At 37.2% G+C, this 26,056-nt stretch overlaps 1 protein-coding gene across 2 annotated transcripts in view; it reads left to right on the top strand.

Annotated features, from left to right (window-relative positions):
* Window positions 1-26,056, top strand: part of dlgap4a (discs, large homolog-associated protein 4a) — a 184,181-nt gene that overhangs the window by 149,638 nt on the left and 8,487 nt on the right. For both annotated transcript variants that reach the window (XM_079849192.1, XM_079849193.1), the window contains exons 4-9: window positions 521-1,366; window positions 3,289-3,527; window positions 6,614-6,770; window positions 9,059-9,269; window positions 22,109-22,521; window positions 25,018-25,106. In XM_079849192.1, the coding sequence (XP_079705318.1) occupies window positions 521-1,366; window positions 3,289-3,527; window positions 6,614-6,770; window positions 9,059-9,269; window positions 22,109-22,521; window positions 25,018-25,106 (1,955 nt within the window). The remainder of the gene's footprint in view (window positions 1-520; window positions 1,367-3,288; window positions 3,528-6,613; window positions 6,771-9,058; window positions 9,270-22,108; window positions 22,522-25,017; window positions 25,107-26,056) is intronic.

Below are 26,056 nucleotides of genomic sequence, written 5' to 3'. Positions count from 1 at the left end.
GATTTTCTCACAGTTTTGGAGTAAAACATGTTTTTGAAAATATATATTTCATATAATTGAATACAATATTTTACATTTTTCATATAATAAAAGTAAAATTCTGTAACTTTTTTAAAGTTAACTTTTCAAAACTTTTTTTACTTCAGCAATAATCTGCCAAGGAGATCAAACTTACGTCTGTGCTCTAAAGCATTCAAGATTTATGACAGTTTAAGTTGAAAATGACATTTTCAGGTCTATGCTCAAAAAGTGAATAAATGGATTATAAATACAGCATAAATATAATTAAGTAACATAAAATCCCCTAAAAAATACAAAATATGAAATAAAAAACATTATCGAACTAAAATATAGTGCATTCACTTAATTGAAATAATAAAAAAAAGGTCACTTTTGACCGACACGCGAAAAGCACCAAAGGGTTAATTAGGATTGAAGCTAGACTGAGTTTTGCATCCCTGGTCTAGTGCACCTGCATAATTTTAATGTAATTTTGTGATGATATGGTTCGTCTCCTCAGGGTTGTATGGCTCAGACAGGCAGTCGCTCTGGCACCCTCACGTCCTCCATGTCCATGGGTTTGGGCTTGGGACTGGGCGCCCCGGCCATGATCAGCAGCGGCACGGCCACCATCTCCTCCGCGGCCGCCGCCAAGATGAACCGGCTCCCGGCAAACCTTCTGGACCAGCTGGAGCGCCACCTACCGCTACAGCGTGACGGGTTTAGCACGTTACAGTTCCACCGGCGCAGCCGCGGCGCAAAGCCGCGCAGCGAGAGTCCCAGCCGCATCCGAAACCTGGTCCAATCCGTCCAGAAACTCTTCGCCAAGTCGCAATCCCTGGAGGGATCGGCGGTTAAAGGAAGCATAACCGCTGGCGACACGGCGAAAACGACCCGGCGAAGCAAAAGCAAAGACCGCGCTAAGACAGAAGGCACCAAACGGCGTCCACGGCCCAATCTCTCAGGCTTCTGGAGCTCAGATGACGGTTTAGAGGACGATCCACCGACTCAACCCGCCGCCGGGCCGCTAGCAGTGGCGTATCGAAACCCTCTGAGCATGATGACGCTGGGAAGAGCCGTGTCGGACAGTCAAGCGCCACCCAGACTGAATCCGCAGGGCTACAACACCATCGCTGCGCACACTCTCAAATCCTCCAAGAGCAGCGGAGACCTCAAGCCTCAGGTCAGCCTGCCCGCCGGGGGCCAGACGGGGGACAGCGTGCTGGTTAAGAGAGGCTCCTGGTCAACACTGACCCTCAGTCAGGCCCGACAGGTGCTTCAGAAGGGCTCCGCAACCATCAACCAGACCCTGCTCAAGTCCAAGTCCTGCCACGGACAGGAGATGGTGACCTGCAACTTCCTACAGGTGACATGCAGAAACGAAAGAAAGACAGTTAAAGGCTGGCTGTAGTCAATCATTTCATCCCTTAAAACTCATCTTTGATCACCAAAATTACATATTTAAAAGTTTTTTCCTTGGAAAAAAAAAAATTCATCAAAATATCTTGAATGTAACTCGACACCCTTGCCTCATTTAGTATACGGGGTTCTATGAATATGCAAATGAGCCCCACCTCCACTCACTCACATAGCTCAGAGATCCACTCGTTGACGATCACACGTTGATCTGATTGGTTACAAGGTAGTTTGTGACGTCAGAAACACCAGCGATTTCAAAGAGTGTTTTTGAGACTGCCTTTGGTTCACTGCAGTTTTAAGGAGAAAATACTCAGCAATGGTGTCGACTTATGAATTTACACATTTTCACCACAGGGGAATAGTTTAAGGAATTGTACACCCCAAAATGAGAATTCTCTCATCGTTTACTCATTCCAAACCTATAAGACTTTTGTCGTCAAGTAAGTACGGTTCTGTTTACCATATTTGAGCCCTCTATGTACATTCACTGATCAATGTTGATATGTGAATATAAGCCTAAATTAAATCTGTTAATTAAATCATATAAAGCGATTGTTTCTCTTCAGAACACTCGGATTGAATTAATTATCTATTAGTTTTATGATCTCTTTTGAAGCGTCAGAGTTTTGGGTGAACCGACTTTTAATGGAGGCTCAGAAATCTCTCAGAATTAATTAAAAATATCTACATTTGTGTTCAGAAGATGAACGAATGTCTTACGGGTTTGGAACGAAATGACAGAATTTTCATTTTTGGGTGAACTAACTCTTTTAAGTACACAAAAGATGGATTTCTTGATATTTGAGGCAAATGTTACTAGGATTAGACATACAAGATTTCATAATAGGCTGTGTTTGAATTATAACATTGATTATGATCATGCTTAATGTCAGATAAGCACTTTATTTATATTATTTTTATTATACTTTATATATTTTTTAAATTGTTTCTAAAGGGGTCAGTGATATAATTATTATTGTTACCTATTACTGAATTTAAATTCTATATAAAATTATAATAATAAATATGATATATATATATATATATATGTGTGTGTGTGTGTGTGTGTTAAAAATATATGATTAATTAAAAAAAAAACATTTTTAATGTTGACGGTATATATACTTACAAATATTTGCATAATAATAAATACATGTATAATAGTAAATGCAATAAAAAATATACTTGAACAATATTTTGTGGTCGTTTTGAATAGCATTTAAAAAACAACATGTGTGTGATAAGTGCAATAATAATAAATACAAATATTTTAATAATAATACATATTTATTAGAATATGTACAGTATATTATAAATATATATAATTTTTAACTAGTATTTGATTTTATATATAACAATAATATTTGAACAATAATTGAACATATGAATGGCATTTCGTGTTATGTTGAAAAAACAATATGCATAAAATAATAATAATACCTATTTGTAAAAATATATGATTAATATTTGAGCAGTTTTAAATATTTACAAATATTTGTATGTTAATAAATACATAAAGTGCAATAGTAATAATAAATAAAAATATTTCTATACTTATTAATAATAAATACAAATATTTGTCACAAATATCTATTAATATTTGAACTAACACAACTTAATATTTGAAAAAAAAAGAAGAAAAAAAGAACATATATATATATATATATATATATATATATATATATATATATATATATATATTAATATTAATAATATTTGTTGTCATTCTGGATGACATTTCAACAGTAAAACCAGCATGAATGAAAAGAGCTTGTCACATGCATTTTACGCTTTATTTCAAAAAGTTTTAGTTGAGATCTTTGAGCCAGATGCAGATTGTGTGTATTGTAACAGTAAGTGTTTTGGCAGGTGCCTGGAGGTGAGTGGAGCGGGACGCTGGGTAAAGCAGGGGCCGCGGGAGAGATCCCGTGCAGGCGCATGCGCAGCGGCAGTTACGTTAAAGCCATGGGAGACGTGGAGGACAGCGAGGACTCAGACGGACCCCCTTCACCCAAACCCTCGCCCAAGACCGCAGCTCGACGACAGAGTTACCTGAAGGCCACCCAGCAGTCCCTCAGCGAGCAGCAGCCGCCCCTACCGCCCCGCAGGTGAGTCCCGCAGCAAACACAACATCACACCTGACTTAAAGGGCTAGTTCACCCAAAAAATGAAAGTTCTGTCAGTAATTACTCTCCCTCATGTTGTTCCAACCCCGTAAGACTTTCGTTCATCTTCAGAACACAAATTAAGATATTTTTAATTAAATATGAGAGCTGTCTGGTCTTGAGAGTGAGAGTGTAAATATGAGAGTGTTTCTGGTCCGGCAGAATGAAATTACCTAGAAGCCTATGGAGGAGTGAGACAGCTCTCAGATTTCATCAAAAATATCTTAATTTGTGTTCTGAAGATGAACAAAAGTCTTACGGGGTTGGAACAACATGAGGGTGAGTAATTACTGACAGAACTTTCATTTTTGGGTGAACTAACCCTTTAAGTCTACCTGGTATCTCGTCTATAATCGACGTCCCGGTTCAATAATATTTATACTCTGGTGCGTCTCCTCATCGATGTCGGCTGAGTTCCCTAACTAACTTGTTGCGCAGCAATAATAACCAGACAGATAATTCAGTAAATGTCCTTCAGATGCTTTTAACCATGGCTGGGAGAGTTTTTTCTCAGAGAATCTCTCCCAAAAAGAAGATTTTATAGGATAAAGACAGACATAACAGTAAGATCAATGTGACTAAACTCATGTCAGGTTCAATCTTCAATCTAATTAGCCTTGTGCATATATGACTGTATAATATCATATATCCATACTTTCTGTTAGATAGCTACTTTTTCAAAAGGGTACCTTTAGTTTAACTACATGTAAATTACACGAATCTTATAAAAACAGTTTAGAATAGCTTAATTAGTCTAGTGTTATTTTAGTATTATTTATTTATATATTGTATATTTTAGTAATATTTTATTTGAGAATGTTTCTGGATGTCATGATGTTTTGTCACTAAATTCTGTGAAGTCTATCGTCACAGAAAACACATACATTACCCACTAAATTTAACTTGAGACTCATTTCGTTCACTTTGCTTGACACAAAATTCAAGAAATTGCCAGATTGTGCCACACAACATTGCAAAACCCCGTCTATTTTATGTTTCAGACAGCAAGAAAACTCAACATCAAATATCTTCATAATCAGATATTATGAGAAATTACAACATGCACACACTCAATGCAATCAAACACATCTCCAGACAGACACAAGGCTCCACATGCACGCATGAAGACTTTAAATGTGATTCTCTCTGTGATAATTGCTGCACTATTTAAGGAGCATTATTTAGTGCCTCATCTTAATCAAATTTCCTAAATTGAACATTTGATCATTGATGCTATCAGGAACATATTCCCTGTGACCAGCAGATGGCAGCATGTTGATTAGGAACTATAAAGCTTCATATCTGAAGTGTTCAACCATAGGATGATTCTCATTAAACAAGACTCACTTTATTCACGGTCAAGAAAAACTACAAAGAAGATCTCTTTAATATCTCGATTGTTCCTCTGAGATTAAATGGAGGGCAAATTGAGGTTCTTTTTGAAGTAATATCAAACTGCAAAGAGTTTTATATCAAACTTCCATTAGAAATGCCACTCACTGGATTAAACATGCACGCTGCATAATGCTTACTGTGAACATAATGCATACTATTTGTTCTAAGTATAGTAATTTAGTATACACTACATGTGAAGTATAGTAAACTAAGTATACACTACGTACTACACATTATGCTTGTATTCAATTTCAAACGTAAACACAGTGGTTCTCAACCAAGGCCTCAGCAAACTTACACATGATTTAAAATAAATAAAAACTACTAGAATTCATAAAGAAATTTAATTTGTATAGAAATTTGAAATAAAATATATTTAAAAAAAATATTTATCTTTAATCCTTATCCAGCAAATCACGGAAGACTGGAAAAGTCATGCAAATTCTTAAATTATTTTTTTTATTATTTTTTTTTTATTAAAATTGATTAATTTTGATCTACTTTGTTACCTTTAAGGAGACATATAAAAAGGACATTATTATTATTATTTTTATTATTATTATTTTACAAATATCTGTATAATAATAAATTCATAAATAATCAAAATAAATATGTATAGTCATATGTAATGTGTATATGTACCATGTAAATTTGTATGGTAATATACAATATATATTGTAAATATTGTAATAGATACAAATATTTCTTAGAAATATATGTTAGAATTTGAATAAATATGAATTATATATATAATATTTGAAAAAAAATGTATTGGCATTTCAAAAGTGGTACGTTGAAATTTTTTTTTTCAAAACATGAATTAAAAAAATCCTTAATCATATAAAATATTTCACGGACAATTGGAAAAGTCATGCAAATTCATTGGATAATTAAAGTTCAAACCAGAACATTTGGATCTTAAATATTCTGGAAACTTGATATTTACATACCCTATTTACATAGATTAAAATCGATCACAGGGAAAAGAGTAGTTTTATACTTTGGACTGAATCGTTTATGGTTAAATCTTACTTGGAAAAAAATCCCTGTGAATAGCTCTGCAAAAGATGGCGTTTCTATTTACTGTTTCGCATACTAGCGTTTGTCATGCAATAATCAGTCGAGCCAGTGTTGATGAACCTTAGAAACAGACGTCAGTCTTCCATGTAACGGCCCACCCTTCCTATACTAGCAGACAGAGTCCCTGTTGGTTCGGAGTGGTTTGGTCTCCTCTGCAGAGCGCCACATCAGTGCCGCACCTGCACAGGTCAGTGTTTAAGCCCCGCCTCCACCTGATCACGTGACACATTCTACCTCTATACGCTAAAAACACGTTCCCCACGAAACCCCCCGATGCACGACCTGATCACGTGACACATTCTCACTTTATACGCTAAACACACGTTCCCCACAAAATACCCCGATGCATGACGTCCACCTCCACTAGAATCCTGGCTGAATCCTCACCAAACTTTATTTTTTATTTAGTTCCTAACGTCCTGCACCTGGCTCTCTCTCACCTCGTCTATGACGCTACTAAAACATAAAGTCACGTTATTGGTTAAGTAGCATAATCAAAGGTTTCCTGTAGAATGCATTGTGATCTGATGCTCTTGTGTTTGCGTTCCTCTCAGCTGTATGCCGCCTCTATGCGAGGTCCCCACCAATCGCAGCCTGGATAACCTGGACTGTTTGATGACATCAGGGGATGCGGGTCTGCAGAACTGGGACACTGATGGGGCGTTCGGTCAGCGCTGCTCCACGCTGGGACGAGGGTCTACCATGAGACAGGTCATCCTTTCATTTATTTCAAAGCATTAATAATGCATCATTGTTATTATTGCTAACACTTAAAGTACATTGTAGTTACTTAGTTTAATGCACAATTAACTGGTGCACATTATCATAAAAGAAACAGAACTTAAAGTGAAGAAGGGACCCAGCCCATACCTAGTGACCTGCAACACCACAGCAACACCCTAGCAACCATATAGCAACCCCCAGAACCCCCTAGTAACCATATAACAATCCACAGAACATTATAGCAAACATATAGCAGCACCCCGGCAACCCCCAGGCCAGAACGCCCTATAACTACATTCCAACTCCCTGAACAAACTTGAAACCACATAGCAACACCCTAGCAACCCCTATAACACCCTAATGACCACACGGTAACACCATAGCAACCCCAGAACCCCCTAGTAACCGCATAGAAAACCACAGAACAGAAAACATATAGCAGAACCATAGCAACATATGTATCATGGAACCATATCACTCCCAGAACATTCTTACAGTAGCAACCCCTATAACACCCTAGTAACCACATGGTAATACCATAGCAACCCCCATAACATTCTAGTAACCACATACAGTAGCAAAACCACAGCAACCACCAGAACACCCTAGAAACCCTAGAAAATCTAGGATGTTCTGGGGGTTGCTATGGTGATTTTTTTTTTTTGTTTAACTACAAAGCAACCCCCGAACAACACTGCAATACACTAGCAATCCCTATAACACTCTAATAACCACATGGCAACACCATAGCAACCCCTAGAACATCCTAGCAACAATAACAGCCTAGTAACAACATAGCAACCAAAACACCCTAACAACCACCCACAGCAACCAATCATCTTATCAGAGAGTTTTGCTCACACTTTCTTCAGAGGATGTAAAAGTCTGTTTCTATTTAGTCTTGTAAATCGTGCCGTTATGTGTTCCACATCGCAGAGCGAATGCTGAAATGTGTCAGAGAGGTTTTGCTGTTCACTCGACCTCAGGAACAGAGTGTTCCAGATTAAAAATGCTGTAAGACATCCTAAAGCTAGTTTAAGGAGACGTGGAGGGTGGGAAATCAGTTTGAGGGCATGTTATCGGGAGGAGATACTTGGGTGTTCGCCTACATTCCCTCTCAATATGCTGATGAAGACTTCAAGACTAATGAAGCCAGTCGAGGGCTTGAAATGTTGATGATTTCTAAAGAAGAATTGATTTTTTTTGAAGATCTACTTTGCTGGGATTATTGTGAAGACTGATGGATGTTTCAAGGAGAAGTTGTTTCTGAGATTGGAAGAATGCTGTCGGAGAGTAATTGCGTGAATCAAAGGGAAAGAAGTCAAGAAAAAAAATCCTAGGAATTATCTTGTGATTTATTTTTTCTTTTCCACTTTAATTACTGCAGTTTGGTATGTCTGTCTATTTGTTTGCCTTTAATTGTCAGGTTTATTCTTGACAAACACACACAAATCTGTTGTGTCCCTGTGGAAAGTGTCACACGCTGGATGAACAAACACAAACTCTCTCTTTACTCTTCAACATCTAAACGGCTCATTCAGGCTTGCAAACTACCGCCGATTTTCCTTCGAGAGAGATTGAACCGTGATTGTGTTTTGGTTGCAGGATAGTTTGGAAAGACTTAAAGGTCATTTGAATCACAGAAGGACTCATTGACTCTTTCTTCCTGATGGATTTGGAGAGAAAAAGAGAGGACTATTATATTTCAGGTTAAGACATCCTACACTGGCAGTGCCACAATGATCAGCTTAGAAAAGCAAATCCCTTTGTAAATAATTTGTGTGTCCTGCTTAAGTTTCGCAAGGCATATTATATTATATAATAAATTAAAATATAAACATTAGAAATATTTAAATTATAATTATTTTATTAAAATATAAATTCAAAAATGAATTAAAAAATGTCATAGACAGATACAAAACATTTTTTTTGTTAAATTTTCCAAGTTTTATGGGAGTTTTCTAAATGAGAATTTTTTGGTGAAAAAATATCTAAATTACTAGCATTTTATAAAACATAGTTCTCATTAACAGACAAGGATCAGTGCAACTGTGGAAGGAATACATGTAAGGATTTTCTCATTTTATGCCACATTTGTTGCATAGACTTAATGGAAACCACTCAAGATTCACTAAAGCATGGAAATCTGCTGTTGGATTTAGAGCCGTTCCCTCTTCATGTCCGCTCGGTCCACGCTAAAGTGGCGTCCCCATCTCTCCCCATGCAAGGCACGCATCCTTCACACGGGTCGATTCAACCTTCATGTGTCCTTTCAGGTGGAGCAGGGCTACGGGGGACACGCGGCATACGGGCAGGTGGACTCTCACACGGTGGAGGCCTTGGATCTGCCCACACCGACCTGCTTCCGGTCCCGAAGCCACAGTTACCTGAGGGCCATCCAGGCCGGCTGCTCCCAGGACGACGATACGGACTCCGATGAGACTCCACCTATAACGTCATCCATCAGTAGCTATAACAGCGTCACCAGTGAGTATTGCACGCATGCAAACACACCTTCAGAGAGGATCACATTCATGGACCTGCTATATACAAAGTTCTGTCATGAAACTCTAGATGGCGGCGGCTGATTGGTCCTTAACTCAATCTGCTTGCAATCACATGATTTTCTATAGGGCACAGCTGATTGGTTCCTGCTGTGTCAGTAGCCAATGAGATCGCAGCTCAGTCCTCAAATACTGGTCAGCATTTGCTGTAGCAGTTTGCAGTGCGCTTTCAGAAACCCTCCACCTTCCCCAGCTCCACCTGTACAGATCTGCTATGGGTAATTCATGTATGCTGTATTATACAGCAGCAGCACATCTCACTTGCTCACAGCAGCGTGGCGTGTGTGTATTGGCAGTAGCGAGTCCCGTATTTGCTCTTCAGCAGCAGAAGCAGAGCTGCCAACTCTCACACAATTGACACTTTTCACACGCTCTCACGCCACACATCCATTTTCTCACGCACAGAAAAATCGCGAAGCAAAGAGGACACGGAGACCGACAGACTAGACAGAGCAGGTTACTTATGATATAAAAAAAATGAAATTGACGAAATTCAAACAATAAATACCGTTTTGGCGCTTGTAAATGTGACGTGACAGATCGCTAGCGGACGTGAACCGATCATCTCTACTAGCTAATAGTAAATAAACACGAATGCACACTGTTGAAAGAAACAGTACAACTTACCGAAATGTATATTCCTCATACATAATATCGATCAATCAGTGTTTTTCAACCACGGAAAGAGGTCAATAAAACAGCTGGAGAACAATTGTCACACAACATTTACCTCAGGAAAGCCATTAATGACCATAATATAGGCTATAGCACGTTAGCTGGCTAGAAAAAGAGCTATAGAGAGTATTTAGCTAAATATGTGTACTTTATTACATATTTATTATATTTTTACTTATATCATTATATAAAGCTGTTATTATAATAAAAAACGCATTATATTTAATTTGAGTTATTTTTAACCTTAAATAACACTACCAGCTGATAGGGCTCTCTGTATGTTTACAGCATTAGGGGAGATTTATTTTTTCTTGAGAAAAATTAACGCCTATCTTGTGTACCTAATATTTATCCAAATTAGTCAATATTAAATCAAATCACAAGAATTTAATTTAATTGAAATCGTGAAATTTATGTCAAGCAATAATAAAAAACCGCAGCTTACCAGAAATTGTACCATGTAAACATTGTACCATATTGTCACTAGACCTAATAAAATTCAGTTTAGTTACTAAAATGTTTTGACAATCACAATACACTTATAGTGATGCATGATTTTTTTTTACATCCCCCCAATCCAAAAGTTGGCAGCTATGCAGAAGTGTAGCAGATCTATTCCACCAAGACCAATATCAAACATTGTCATAATCATTACCATGCCAAACACTCTCGAGTTGTCATGACAGAATATAAACCACCCCAAAATCAAAAGAAGTGAGAAATTATATTTTGTGTAAAGAAAATCAAGCCTGTTTCTATGACAGTTATAATTTGTGCACTTTTACCCATTAAATTCTCATTGTTGTAATGCATCCAGACATTTTTTTGTGTGTTTAATTTTCATTATTTTCAATTTGGATTCTCATTTAGTGGCTCTGTAAAAAGGAAAATGTACACCATCATTATGTTTTTCATGAGATTCACTCGTTTATAGTCATTCATCCCAAACTGTATTGTTTTAAGACAAAAAATGTATACCTGAGACATAAAATAAGTGGTGAATTATATACGCTGGTTCAAAAGTTTAGGGTTGGTAAGTTTTTTTTTTAAAGAAATATTTCTGTTTCCACAAAAATATGAAGCAGCACAACTGTTTTCAACATTGATCATTATCATAAATGTTTCTTGAGCATCAAATCATCATATTATACTGATTTCTGAAGGATCATGTGACACTGAAGACTGGAGTAATGATGCTGAAAATTCAGCTTTGATCACAGGAAATAAATTACATTTTACAATATATTCACATAGAAAACAGTTATTTTACATTGTAATAATATTTCACAATATTACTGTATTTCAGATCACATAAATGCAGCCTTGGTGAGCAGAAGAGACTCTTTCAAAAGCATTAATAAATCTTAGCAATCCCACTTCTGAATGCTAGTGCATGTTGTACTGCTGTGGTTTCTGACTGTGGACCTGATTGATTTGGTCTTGTTTAGTGCATTTAAAACATTGTATGACATGAAAAACTGATGAAGGCCAGTGAATGAATGATGCATGTGATAATATAATCACTGAACACATTAAAGTAACAATGCTAAAAAACTAAATGTGACCCGGTTGTCGACAATCACAGGGACAGCGCTGAATTTGCATGTGCATAAACAGAAACCATAAGCTTTGATAATGTGGACAAAGTTCACGTCGACAGGCAATATAAAAACTTCATGATAAGCACAGGCCTAATGGACTTTTTGAATATCATGAGGTCATTTTATTGCCTCCAAAGTTGTTGTCAGTGCAACCAAACAAGCCCTGTTTTTCTTTCACAGTAATAAAGACCTTAGTGTGAAGTCGGACCGCTTTTCCTTTGAGAGGTCGGCATGTGGGCAAGTCCAGACAGATGATCTGGAATCATGGTGTGAGAGTCAAAACAGCCGTAGACCATGAAGACTGTCTCATGATGGTCCTCTTAAAGAGATAGTGCACCTAAAAATGAAAATACTGTCATCATTTACCCACTCATCTCAAAAGGCGTATTATATATTACGTATGCAAGTGCATGCATCACATGAACTATTTTGGTCAGGCTTTTGGACAGATTTTGTCCTTTCTCATGTAGACTACAGGAGTCATAATGTTTATTACATCTCAAATAACCAGTGCCAAGTGTGTAACAGTGAGTTGTCTCTCACACACACACACATACACAAGTTTCTGACCTACATTTGTGCTGGTGGTGTCCTGCGGAGATGAATCCTTGAGCTTAACGGCTAATGTTTCTCGTCCCATCATGACCGACTCTGGCAAAACTTCCACTGCAAATTAAACCTCATCTTAGGCGCTTTTCAGAGGAATTAACAGACATCAATCAGATTAGTTTGGCACAACGCTTGATAAACCAGCAGCCAGTGGCCCGTCTGCTTTTTCATGTTTCATTTAAGATGATCTACTTTATTTTTTATTGCTTTTCACTGTATTTCGATATGTCTTATAATTTAATATGCAAGCCGGACACAGTCCAGATTTATTAAATCAAACAACGTTCTCATAATTTCATGATGTATTGACATTCATCTTGAAAAGTGTACTAACAGTAGAGCTACACTCAGAACACCGAATAATAAAATCAAGTCTATTTTTGGAGAGGAATCTGGCTAATGCAATTTAGTTTAGGTAGTAAGCTGTCAAGAAAAACAAACCTTGGCCGTCTGTTTATCTCTTCTACACTTCTGCTGCATTAAAAAGCCAGTGCTATCATTGTCCAGTCCAGCTATGTTTGGAATAGCATGCTATAATATGCACACATACTGTGCACAGTTGTTGTGAATGTGATTTTTCTATATGCAACACCCAGGTGACCTAGTATATATGACACAATGAGCAGCTGCATTGGAAACTGTATCCCACAATGCAATGCACTCGACTTGACGTATCACAAACGCTATGTTCCAAGTTAATGGCTAAACGTATGTCAGGTTAGATAATAATTATTATTCACTCAAACCCCTTTATCTAAATGTCTCTACTTAATCATCAGACTCACTCATCTACCATGTTTGTAGTTTTTTAACACCTTTTATTCATGTTTGTAGTTCTAATCGAATCCACGTCCAACGTGCAATGGGTTGTGGGTAATATTAGCCGTTAAAGTGTGCACGGATCTGCACTTTGGATTCTAACTGTTAAAAGTTGATCTTTGAAATACTCACTTCAACATACTAGGATACTATTCAGGACGGATCATATACGAATTGGGACGCAGCAAAAGACTTAATATATAGAAAGATGGTGCACTCATATTACTATGAATGGGAGAAAGTGCAATGCTCTTTGCAATGCAATGCAATTCACAATAAGATGTGAAAACTAGACTGATAAAAAGTTAATAGTTAGTTAAAACAATAAATAATAACGATAAAGCGGGCATACGTTTTGTTCTATGTGTTTCAACCAGTAACAAGCCCAAAAACGCACCTGTATTGAGCAAATAAGGCCAAAAACAGATCAACCCGCGACTGCCTAAATCTAAATTTGGGGAACAAGCCTAAAATTGCTTATAATAAGCAGACTTGGCAACTGCAGCTGAGAAGTGAGAGCGCGCACGCATGCGGGGATTCTGTGTGACGCACAAAAATAGCGATTCTGATTCGACCGCGTCAAGAGCTTACGCCCCGCCCCCCGACCAATCAGAGCGCAGCAAGTGAACGCCTCGAGCGCGTCTTTCTCCAATCCCGCGTCCTGAAAGCGGATTACCGGATCGGTTCTTTTTCCTCGACTCCTCGAGACGTGGATGGTGGTGGCATCCGTTGAACGGAAGGATATTATAGCGGGTGGGAGGAAACAACACAGACAGAAAAAAAAAAAAAAAAAAAAAGCCTTTCAGTGGATCACTTAATTGCGTATTTTCTGTTGTACGTGACGTGATGGAAGTACGCCATCGACTGTGATCGCTTTACACCGAGAGGAAGAGGAAAATGAGAAGGTGTGTGGATTTTTATACCCGGAGTGCGGGGAGCGAACGCGCGCGCATCGCCTCGAGACGGATCGCGTGTGCTGCTGGTTTTGGCATGTGCTCGGGGTCAGAGGAAGTCACGAACATCACATCTAATGATAGCGAGATTTAGCGTCAGGAATACATTTCCGTTGATCATTTTAATATTTGATTTAGGGATATTTTGATTGTATTAGCAGGTTAGCTCATGTTAGCATGTCATGTTGGCTACTGGAGGTGTGTTTATACTGATGCATCCGTCTAGACAGGCAAAGCATGACAGCATTTCCTACCTAAACATGACAGCTTACATTTCAGGCATGCTGCTTTTCATGCAAATGCTGCCTTAGGGGATTTAATGCATCTGGGTTTCGGTTGCACGTGTGAGATCTGAATCTGATCACACACACACACACACACAATGGCCAGTTTCTATGCACCGTGTTTTGAATGAGGTCAAATGCATTTGTCAGGGAGGGATAACTTTAACTTTGAATATTGTTTGCATAGTTTTTAAATCTCATGCTGAAAATGTAAAGCTACAGGGTGCCTAACCCAAACATAAGGTAGGGGTTAGGTATTATTTTGCATAATCTCATGCAAAAGAATGAGATTGAATGGAGAATATTGTGAATTTATGCATTTATAATATATGTTTGAAAAGTTTACTTTTGTACTCAATATTTTAAGCCGAATGGACTAGATTGTCTTACTTTCAGCCAAATGTTTCTCTTCTTGGTAAACATGTGCTGTGGTATGGAGAGATGTAATCCTTATTAGGATGTGTGTTTCTGATTAATTGCACAAGTCTGCATGTGATGAAAGGGAAGGGATGAGTTCAGTCTGTGTAGTGTAGTCTGTTACACATCTTTGCATTTATGCGTTGTATGGAGTGGACCAAGATGAATTATTTAGTTGTGACCAGTTAAAGGGTTAGTTCGTCCAAAAATGAAAATTCTGTCATCATTTACTCACCCTCATGTCGTTCCAAACCCGTAAGACTTTCGTTCATCTTCGGAACAGAAATAAAATCTGAGAGCTTTCTGTCCCTCCATTGACAGTCTACGCAACTAGGCTACCACTTTGACGCACGTTTGAGCTTCAGCAAGAACCAATGAGGTTCATTCTCGTGTTACGCAGCACGTTTGAGCTTCTGCAAGAACCAATGGGGTTTGTTCTCGCGGGTCAAGCAGGTTCGCTTGATCTTCTGTTTATATTCGCTAACCCAGGGACAGAAATAGCTTAGATTTCATTAAAAATATCTTCATTTGTGTTCCAAAGATGAACAAAAGACTTACAGATTTGGAACGACATGAGTGTGAGTAAATTATGACAGAATTTTTATTTTTGGTTGAACTAACCCATGTTTCCAGCATGCTTTAAATCATTTACTCACCCTCGTGTTGTTCCAAACCTCTATGCTGTTATTTTTCCATTGCAGCACAAAATAATTATTAGCTCTTATGCATAAAACAACAGTCCACAGTGACCATGTTATTCAAGCTCCAAAAAGCATCATAAAACTAGTTCATATTGACTCAAGCACTGGCTTTCTGATAGACGTGATCAGGATGAAGTGTCATATAAAAATAAGTCTCTCCTTTTGTGCCCCACAGAGTAAATAAATTGGAGCAGCATAAAAGCGAGTAGCTGAATAAAATCAGAATTTCAATTATGAATGACTTATTTTTAACAGCGACTCTTTTAACAACACGTTTAACACTGAAGGAGGGAGATCCACAGTGCCTCTCAGACTCAGTTTGCTGGTATTTTAGTGCCTGTCCTCTGTGTTCACAGAAAGGCCATGCGAGGTTTGGCAGGGGCCCCGGGGCAAAGCGACTGGCTCTAATGCGTTAATCTGGCCTGAGCCTTCCCTGTCGAGCCAGAACTGTGTCATAAACTCATATCACCCTCAGTGCAAAGTACCAAATATAAAGCGCAAACTGTATTTTATTCACGCCTCTCGACTGTTAAAGTTCCCGAGGGAGGTCTTGTTGTAATTAATACGGTACTGCATTGAGATTTGTTCTCAGTATAAAAGTGTTTAATTAAATTGCCACTACATCTCAGTGAAGCACTGCTGAAGTAAGTCGTTCAATATCTGTCAGGGGAAATAATTAGCCGTTGCACTTTCGTTACTATGGGGTTTGTGCTTTCCTTGATGGCATCTTGAGTAACTAATTTCCATGCTTTTAGAGGTGAGTATTACTGTTACCAATGATCATGCTTTTGACTCTGAGTGCCATAGTGTAGCTTGTAGGGCTGTGCATTGTCTGGCTTTTTTGAGGTAAATGTGAAGTTACATGACATTTTTTACTAGCTGTTTTATTGATGTCTTTCCGCAGCTGAAACACTGATTACATGAGACCTGATACATTTGCATTTATGCGTTTGGCAGATGCTTTTATCCAAAGCGACTTGCATTTCATTGCAAGCTACACATTTACATTCTTATCAGTTCTTGCTTTCCCTGGGAATTGAACCCATGACCTTGGCTTTGCTAGCGCCAACGCTCTACTGTTTGAGCTACAACTTACATTTTCGTAAATTGTGCTGTATCTATCAACATACCTTCTAAAGTTCATTCACGTCTATTTCATGCCGTAACTAGTAGTAAAGAGGGAGAGATGATCGTTTAACATGACGCTTGAACTGAAGCGCAACAGCGATCTGTTACTCCACGTTTAAAGGATTAGTTCACCTCAAAATTAAAATTTCCTGATAATTTACTCACCCCAGTGCCATCCAAGATGTCCATGTCTTTCTTTCTTCAGTGGAAAAGAAATTACGTTTTTTGAGGTGAACATTTCAGGATTTTTCTACACACAATGGACTTCAATGGCAACCAGAATGTTGAAGTTCAAATCAATGCAGTTTCAAAGGGCTCTGATGACCTTTCCAACATGATGACGTAATACCTGGCGCGTCGCAGACCAGCACAAGACGAACAATTGTGGTTAAGTATATAAATGTTTATTTTTTTAGAAAATGACAGATCGTTTCGCTAGACAAGACCCTTATTTCTCGACTGGGATCGTGCAGAGCCCTTTGAAACGGCATTAATTTGAACTTCAACATTCTGGGTGCCATTGAAGTCCATTGTGTGGGGAAAAATATTGAAATGCTTTCCTCAAAATACTTAATTTATTTTCCACTAAAGAAAGAAAGACATCTTGGATGGCATTGGGGTGAGTAAATTATCAGGAAATTTTCATTTTGAGGTCAACTAATCCTTTAAGAGCGACAAAACAACATTTATTGTTGGAATTTTGTCAACATTTTTGCACAATTTTTTTCTACATATCATGTTCAGTTAAGTTTTGTTCAGGCATCAACTCAAAAGACGACTAAGGGTACATTTACTAAATGCTTTTCCTTTGCGTTTTTCGCATACAGATGACAATGTTGTCAAAACGATCCACGAACACGACCAAACACGATGTATTCTGCTGCCGGGCCAGTAGGTGGCGATATCACTTTGTAAAGAAACGCTATAGACTGAACACGTAATATGCATGCGCATGATGCCACCGGTTTCACAAAGTCACGTTTTTGTATTTTACACTGAGATGATAGCGCTATCGTTTTCAAAAACTTGACTTTGAATTCTGCTTTCAAAAGTGTGTGTTTTCAGGGCCCCAAAACGCCATTATCGTGTAAATGAACAGCCAAAACGCATACCAAGTTTTCAGTTTTAAGCTAAAACAGTGTTGTGTAAATATCAATATCAAAATTAGAATAAATTAAAATCAAGAAATCGATATTTGCCCTAGTAGCTTATGTTTATTGGCTATTTGATGTCAAATCGTCCTGTCATATTATCAAAATATCGCAAATGTATATATCGCAATATGCATATCGCAACGGCTTGCAATAACTGGGGTTATGAACAACATACAAAGAGAAAATCACTCACTGCTCATGTCTGAATAACTTTCGTAGCTTCAATAAGAATCAGTATATATTTGATTCATACAGTGAAAACTAAGCTGATGTTAAAATAACACTTCTTACGCTACAGTAAAACACTGCTGTTCACTTTCAGAAGTTGTAGGGATGTTTTCTTGTCACAAAAAGAATGTGAAACACGCATGTTGGTTATATAATTTTAAATATTTCAAAGATAATTTAAGTTTATTTTACACACTTTAAGCATTATCGTATCGAATATCGCATAACTCGATAATCTTCAATATCGTGCAGCCCTAATAAACACACGTGTCCTGATTGGCTTATGATCCGATCTGCTTGATCGTATGTTAATGTGTGTAAACGCAGCCATAGACTGCTGTGTGGCATCTGTCCTGGCACCAGACGGCGAGCACAACACACAGTGGACAATGCCAGTCATCTGTGCTAGAGAGAGGGAACAGATTTATCCAATATTGTCTGTGAGCTCCACAGTCCCCGCATTGGACTTGTCCTGGCACTGAGTCCTCTATACAGCACAGTCAAGACAGAGAAGGATTGTTCACCGACAGTTCTTCCTCTTCAGGAAGGGCAGATATTAGCCCTGATTGTTCAGGAACACGAGTCATTGTGCTTGCCGCAAAACAGTCCTATCTTATACCCAATCATGTTCTTCATTATTGATTGACATAACACAAATATTACATTTCATGACAACTCTCTTGAGTGTTTGGTAATGGTATATGACCAGGGTTGGGCATGTTACTTCTCACAAATAGTAACTGAGTTACATCATTATAAAAGTAACTAATTACCAGGGAAAGTAACTATTGCGCTACTTTTTTAATAAAATCTTCAAATATGTCAAATAACTTGGATGCACCCAATATTAAATATGTTAAATGAATGATATGGACACTAAATAGAATCAATTATTATTATAAAACAAATCTACATTTTCCAGTTCAGTGATTTTAGTTATATTTAGTCTTATTAAGATACTTATTTTTTGCCTTGAAAATTTTTTTTGAGGTTGGTAACTACTGTCTGTTAGTAGATTTTTTTTTTAATGATTTTGAAAGTCTCTTCTGCTCACTAAGGCTGCATTTATTTGTTCAAAAATACAGTAATATTGTGAAATATTATTACAATTTAAAAGACCTGTTTTCTATTTGAATAAAATGTTAAATGTAATTTATTCCTGTGATCAAAGCTGAATTTTCAGCTGCTCAAGAAACATTTCTGATTATTATGTTTTATACACTTATATTTTGTGCTGATTTGTGTTTAATTCCTAGATCCTTCCTTATTGATTTTTTGCCAGAAAAAAAAAAATTTCTAAATTTAATTGTCATTTAAAATAATCTGATAATTATTTATCAGATATTGTCTTTTTAAGATTCAATCTAGTTTAAAGGGTTAGTTCACCCAAAAATGAAAATTCTGTCAGTAATTACTCACCCTCATGTTGTTCCAACCGCGTAAGACTTTCGTTCATCTTCGGAACACAAATTAAGATATTTTTGATGAAATCTGAGTGCTGGATCACTTCTCCATAGGCTTCTAGGTGACCGAAACTTGCTGGCCCAGAAAAGTTATTAAAGAGATCGTTAATATAGTCCAAGTGACTACAGTGGCTCAATCTTAAGTATATCAAGCGACGAGAACTTTTGTGCGCAAAAACAAACAAAAATAACGACTTTATTCCACTATATTCATTTCCTTCTATCTGGGCCTCGAGTTGGTTCACGTAGTGTTTTTGCTTAGCGCGTCTGTGTTGCTCAGACGCATCACACACATGACCAGCGTCGGCCAATAGTGAGCCTACGTGGTGACGTGCAACACAGACGTGCTACGCAAAAACACTACGTGAACCAACTCGAGGCCCAGATACGAAGGTCTTATGCGGTTGGAACAACATGAGGGTGAGTAATTACTGACAGAATTTTCATTTTTGGGTGAACTAACCCTTTAAGTTCATAGTTCCAGTTTTCTTGTTTGTGTTTCATAATGTGAAGCTGTTAGTGCACTGATATCTTTCTTGCCATTTATTTCTTACCAATAATCTATAGGTTTGCATAGGCCTACACAAATTTTAATTTCCATATTTTTAAGCAATTAGGCCACTAGATTATCAAACAGACATCACAACATTTCATTTCATAATATATAAAACATTTTGTGGTTGAATTTCCTGCAGAAGTTACTGTATGGTGATATAAAAAGACCGTATATAAAATCATACTACTGTATGAATATGGTCATGCCGCCCACTATCGCGTGCGGTTACAGAGTAGCTTCTCCTACACTGTTCAGCAGGCTAATAGTACGGCGTTAAGCGTTATCATCAGGGTTCATGACACGCCGTACAAAACCTGGAGTCTCGTCAGCAGATTTAGGCCATGTTTTGTGGGCGCAGGCCAACACATTCCTGACGCGGCGGCATGAGAGGAATGCTGTCGAGATTCGAGTATGTAAATGCCTGTCTTTGTCTCATCTCTTCCTGTTGCCCCCAAGAGCAGAGGCTGCTGGGAAAAAACGTTTGACATTCTGAAGAGACTTTGTATTGAGGTTGTTTCTGGGTTGGTGAGAATTGGTGTCAGTGCCAAAAATGTCAGTTGTCAGTGCCAATACCAGTAAAACTTCAGCCTACTGTACCAATGTTTTTGCATTATAACTATATTATTTTAATAGTTCTTTAACTAAAAACATTGAAATAAATGTGATTAGTTAATTATTAATGCTGTTTGAAAGACATTAAAAAGTCTAAAATGTAAAAAGGTCCTCTTTAAGTATCGACTTGGTACTGAAGTAAACACTAGTGAGAACTAGGGCTGTCAAAAGCTGCGTTGCCATTACCCTTCAAATTGCGCAAATTGAAATTGCGAATTGAAAATACGGCCAATGGAAACACGTCAATTTCGCAAAAACTCCCCCATTTATCGCAAAAAAGTTTTTGCGCTCGCATGAGGGGGGTTTTCAGGCAATTTGAAAAAGAAATATTTCGCAAAACTGCAATGCAAACAGTTTTTGCACATTTACAGGTCACCTGACGTAGATGACACGTTATGTTTGAACAGAATACAAGACAGAGTTCTTTATTAAATTCATATAAGACGAAATAATTCTAGGATTCTAATTAAGGATTCTAAACCTTAAATAAATGCCACAATCAAGACCTCGAAGCAGAAATGAGGGAGAAACACCCAGAAACACCTCATATGTGCCGCTCACAAGTATAATAAGGTTCCTTCCTTACCATTAATGCTTGGAAAACGCACATCTCCTCCTCGATTAATAATAAGGGCCAGTGCAGTGGCTGGGATATAGTACATAAACCTACCAACGTCCGTTCGCATGGTTTTTTGAATGATTTTACTTATCACGAAAGGAAAAACTGAAGTTTTAGTCGCATAACATCGGTCAATGGAAATGCCGTCATTTCGCAATAGGTTTTTGTCGAAATCGTAAAAGTTTTGCACAAATCTCTAATGGGAACGCGCCTAAAATGGCATTCGAATTTCTTTCTTAAATATTAGCAAAATTGTCTCCTAAGGTCGCAAGCAAGCGCAATAAACAAGTATAAACCAAATCAAACATCTTATCTTTTGTTGAAATGAAATGACATTCACTTTTTAAAGTGCATTAACTTTTAAAACAATTGTTCTTAAATAAAATATAATTTCCTTAATGTGCATCCAAGGAAAATTAGGTTACAATGGTGCATAAAACTGCATCAGTAACCTGAGAAAACATGCTTGCATCATCATCATGTCTCGACGCGCCTCTTGAGATGTTCGAATGTTCGAAAGTTCGAAGTATTTTTTAATTTTATTTGACGATTGTTTGAAATTCGAATTTTTATCTGACAGCCCTTAGTTAGTTACCCATAGTTCTTTAATTAAAAAAAATATGAAATAAATGTGATTAGTTAATTATTAATGCTGTTTGATAGATTGATGGATAGATGGATAGATAGACTGATAGATAGATGGATGGATGGATGGATGGATGGTTTTTGTCCTCAAGAGGAAAGTTGTTTCCACCGTAGATGCGTACATAACACATAACATGTTAAATTATTGACATATCATAATACAATCAAAAACAATCACAGACATCACAAAAAAAAGTGAAAACATTATAAAGTCACTTTACTTTAAGTATCGACTTGGTACTGAAGTAAACGCTAGTGAGAACATTCTTGACGGTCCATCTTCCTGTCTTTTTTCTAGTCTCCACGTGTACGGCTGTTTGTAAGAAGGCTCCTCCTCCTATTCCTCCACGCACCACCTCCAAACCCTACATCTCGGTTACGGTCCAGAGCAGCACCGAATCCGCCCAGGACACGTACCTGGACAGCCAGGACCAGCGCAGCGACGTCAACAGCCAATCAGGACGCAGCAACTCCTCCGACAGCCTCGCCAGCTCTCGGACTGGAAGTTTGGCCAAGAGCGTCAAGCGGCCGCCCATCCCTGCCCCGCGGGAACCCGTGCATCTGCCCAGCGCGAGAGTGACCACGCCTCCTCCCTCTATAGTCCCTCCCCCGCCCGCCCCAGACACCAGAAGCGAGCCTGCGAGTCTCACGCTGGCACCTGAAGACCTGCAAGCTCCGCCCAAGAGGAAACTCTCATCCATTGGTATTCAGGTGCGTGCATAAATATGTTTGAGATGTATGCATAAAGATGTTGTCGTGATGTATGCTATTGGATTGCAGTTTTGGTATCCGGTCATGTGACGTCACTTTCATTGGTAGTCGCTGCTCATTTGCATATAAGCTTGAAGTCTGCTCAGTTTTGTTGCATCTCCTGTAGTTGCTCATTTGGGCTCAAAGCAACTTCTGGTTGACATTGTGAGTAGTGCTGGGCAACGATTAATCGCGATTAATCGCATCTAAAATAAAAGTTTGTGTTTACATAATAAATGTGTGTTTACATAATAAGTGTGTGTGTACTGTGTATAATTATTTTGTATATATAAATACACACATATGCATGTATATATTTAAGAAAAATGTGTTATTTGTATATAATATATAAATATATAACTTGAGTATAAATATATATACAGTATATACAAGCAAATATTTACATGCATATGTGTGTATTTATAAATACAAAATTATTATACACAATACACACACATATTTAATACATATTATGTAAACACAAACTTTTATTTTGTATGCAATTAATCGTTGCCCAGCACTAATTTAGATATTAAAAAGCTGCTTTTGCTACTGTACATTTAAGACTTATAGATATTTAGGATTTTACAATTTATTATTGTGATCAAAGAAATGCCCTTCTATATGGTGGAGGGCCATTTAAGATATTTGTTAAATATTTAAAGAAAATCAATAAATACATCATTAAATAGTGAATAAAGATAAAAATTGTTTCATTATTAAATCACCAAACAAATTGATAAATATCTGTCGCATTTAATTTTTCTTTTACGCATTAAGAAAACACTTATCCAAAGCGACTAAAGAGGAACAAAAGCAATTCATCAATTTGTTTAACATTATTTTGCATTTTCTTTTTTGTCATTTGGCCCTCTGATTTACCCTTTTTTTTTACAAAAATAATAAAAATAAATATAAACCATTAATATATAATAAAAATGGTAAATGATACATTTTATTGGTCATGCAAAATTGTATAGTATTATACAATTCTAAACATTTCAATTGTTTTTTAATTATAATATTAATATGCATTATTATATATAATATCTAATGATATTTTGATATAATAAGAAATGCATAGTCATGTTTAGGAACAATTTTACTGGTATATAATTTTTTTTTATGAAAATGTTTTAGAAAGTTTATAGATACTGTCTGTTTTTTGTTAGAATGTGTGTAAAATCATCTTATGATTCATTCATCAGGACAGGCTAGTTTGTTGAATGCAGAGTTGGCTCTGATATGTAAATGTGGGCAGTCATATGTTAATGAGCTCATGGACGTGACTTACCATGACTAATGAAATTCATTCAGTGCTCTGGGGAAACTAGCGAGGGGGGTTTATAAATGTTAAGTGCGTCATATAATACGTTGCTTTATTTCAGAAGAGCAGGAAAAATCCTGCTTTGCATCAAATGCCATATAATATATATAATTGTATTTTTTTTATCAATATTTAATAAATTAGAAATAAATTAGAAAACAAATCCTTAAAATAAACATGCTTATACTTTAGATGGCAACTTCTTGAATCTGCAATAAAGAATTTATTTGAATCACAAATAAAGTAATTGTTTATAAATAAACGAATATGTGAATAAAAAGGAAGTAAACACTGTAGCAGGGCACTCAGTAATCTGGTAATTTCGTGCGCACTGGTAATCATATTTTTTCACATAAAGACAAGGTAATGCTAATATTACATACAGCACACTGAAAACGATATGAATATGACACAGTGGGCAACTGGATATAGCACAGCATATTTTAAAATGAAGGATTTCCAGTTTTTCGATCGCGGCTCCTGTGAGGCTGATCTTCTGTTCGCATTCACTCACTTCGCACGGATCGACCGTCACTAACATGTTTATCAGGCTACAAATGCACACTTCACAAGATATCACAGCTGGATTCCATTAAATCTGCAAGGATTGTGAAATTAAATGTTTATTAGATATTCAGAGATTTGTTTAAATGATGTAGATGCGCATTTGCTGAATGTTGACGGTAAATGAGAAAGTATTTTAGCCTGATTGTTTGCCTTTTCTGTAACAAATAATATAAAAGCAAATGCTTTACTTTTTCGCATACCATTTACTTTCTTTGTTTACAAGTTCAGTCTAACAAAGTATTAGATATGACTGACAGAGATCGTAAACTAATGAAGACGGAGAATGTGAGCGCTGTGTGATCAGGCGCTGGTGTTCTCAGCGTCGACCGTCAAAATAAAAGTCCATAGCGTCGTCAAAATAAAAGTCCATAGCGTCGTCAAAATAAAAGTCCCGCTTCCAACACATCGGCCAATCAGAAAAACTGATCGGCCTTGGCGATATATCGGTCGACCACTACACCCGAGTGCTGGTATCAGTATCGGTGCATCCCTAATCATAGCTATTGTTTAGCAATAGATTTGTTGGCTCCTTTTCAGATGAATATATTTTTGTTTTGCCGCAGGTGGATTGTGTGCAGCCGTTTCAGAGAGAGGAACACACTCCCACGACCAGGTTCCAGTCCATAGGGGTTCAGGTTGAAGACGGCAGGCCGTGAGTTTCCTCTCTGACTTCTGCATCCTTGAGCAAAGAAATGTCGGTCCTCCGTTTAGCGCTGTGGAATTTGATACGGCAGCACTTCTCTCTGAGAGCGAGTCTGTGAGTCAGCTTTCTCAGCCATGTATGGTGCTGGAAACACTCACAAGTAATGATTCAGTGTAGACGGCAGGAGATAATGAGATTCTGCTCGCTTTGTTTCCTGGCGCTCTGCGTTTCAGTCTATTTTCATATCTTTGCATCTCTCTCTCTTTAAGTATGCTGTCTCCCACACACCAGCTGTCTGTCTTTCTCCCGGCCTACGGTCTCTTTTCTGTTCCTCCGGTTCAGCTCTCGCTGCTTTTTTTCCTAGGACGGACAAATGAAATGAAGCAGATCTAACTCTTTTCTACTTTATTAACATTTAATTGATATTCAGAAATTGATTTAAATTTCTGTTTGTTTGGAGTGATTATATTAGAGAAATAAATAATGTTGAAGAATATGGCGATATTTTGGAGGATTGTTAATTGATATTTTTATTTTTCTTCCTTTCACTCATCTGCTATTCTTTATTTTTTTTATTAAATATGACATATATATATATATATATATATATATGTGTATGTATGTGTGTATATATATATATATATATATATATATATATACACATACATACATACATACATACATACACGTATATATATATATAAATAAAATGGCACACCTTTTTAATAATAATATCAATAAAATGAAACAAAAAAAACTATATAGATATATAGATGTGTATATTATTATTATTATTATTATTATTATTATTACTTTTTATTTATTTATTTATTTATTTTTTGCCCTAGTACTTTCAAACAGTCTTCCAGCTTATCGATTTTTACATAATGGATTCATAATGGAAACTAAAGTACGTGTCCAGTAGAGTCCCGTGTGGACCTCGAGCTGAACTGCTGTCA

Source organism: Squalius cephalus (assembly GCF_949319135.1).
Source record: "Squalius cephalus genome assembly, chromosome: 18".
Classification (NCBI taxonomy): Eukaryota; Metazoa; Chordata; class Actinopteri; order Cypriniformes; family Leuciscidae; genus Squalius; species Squalius cephalus.
This window is presented reverse-complemented; position numbering and strand designations above follow the sequence as displayed.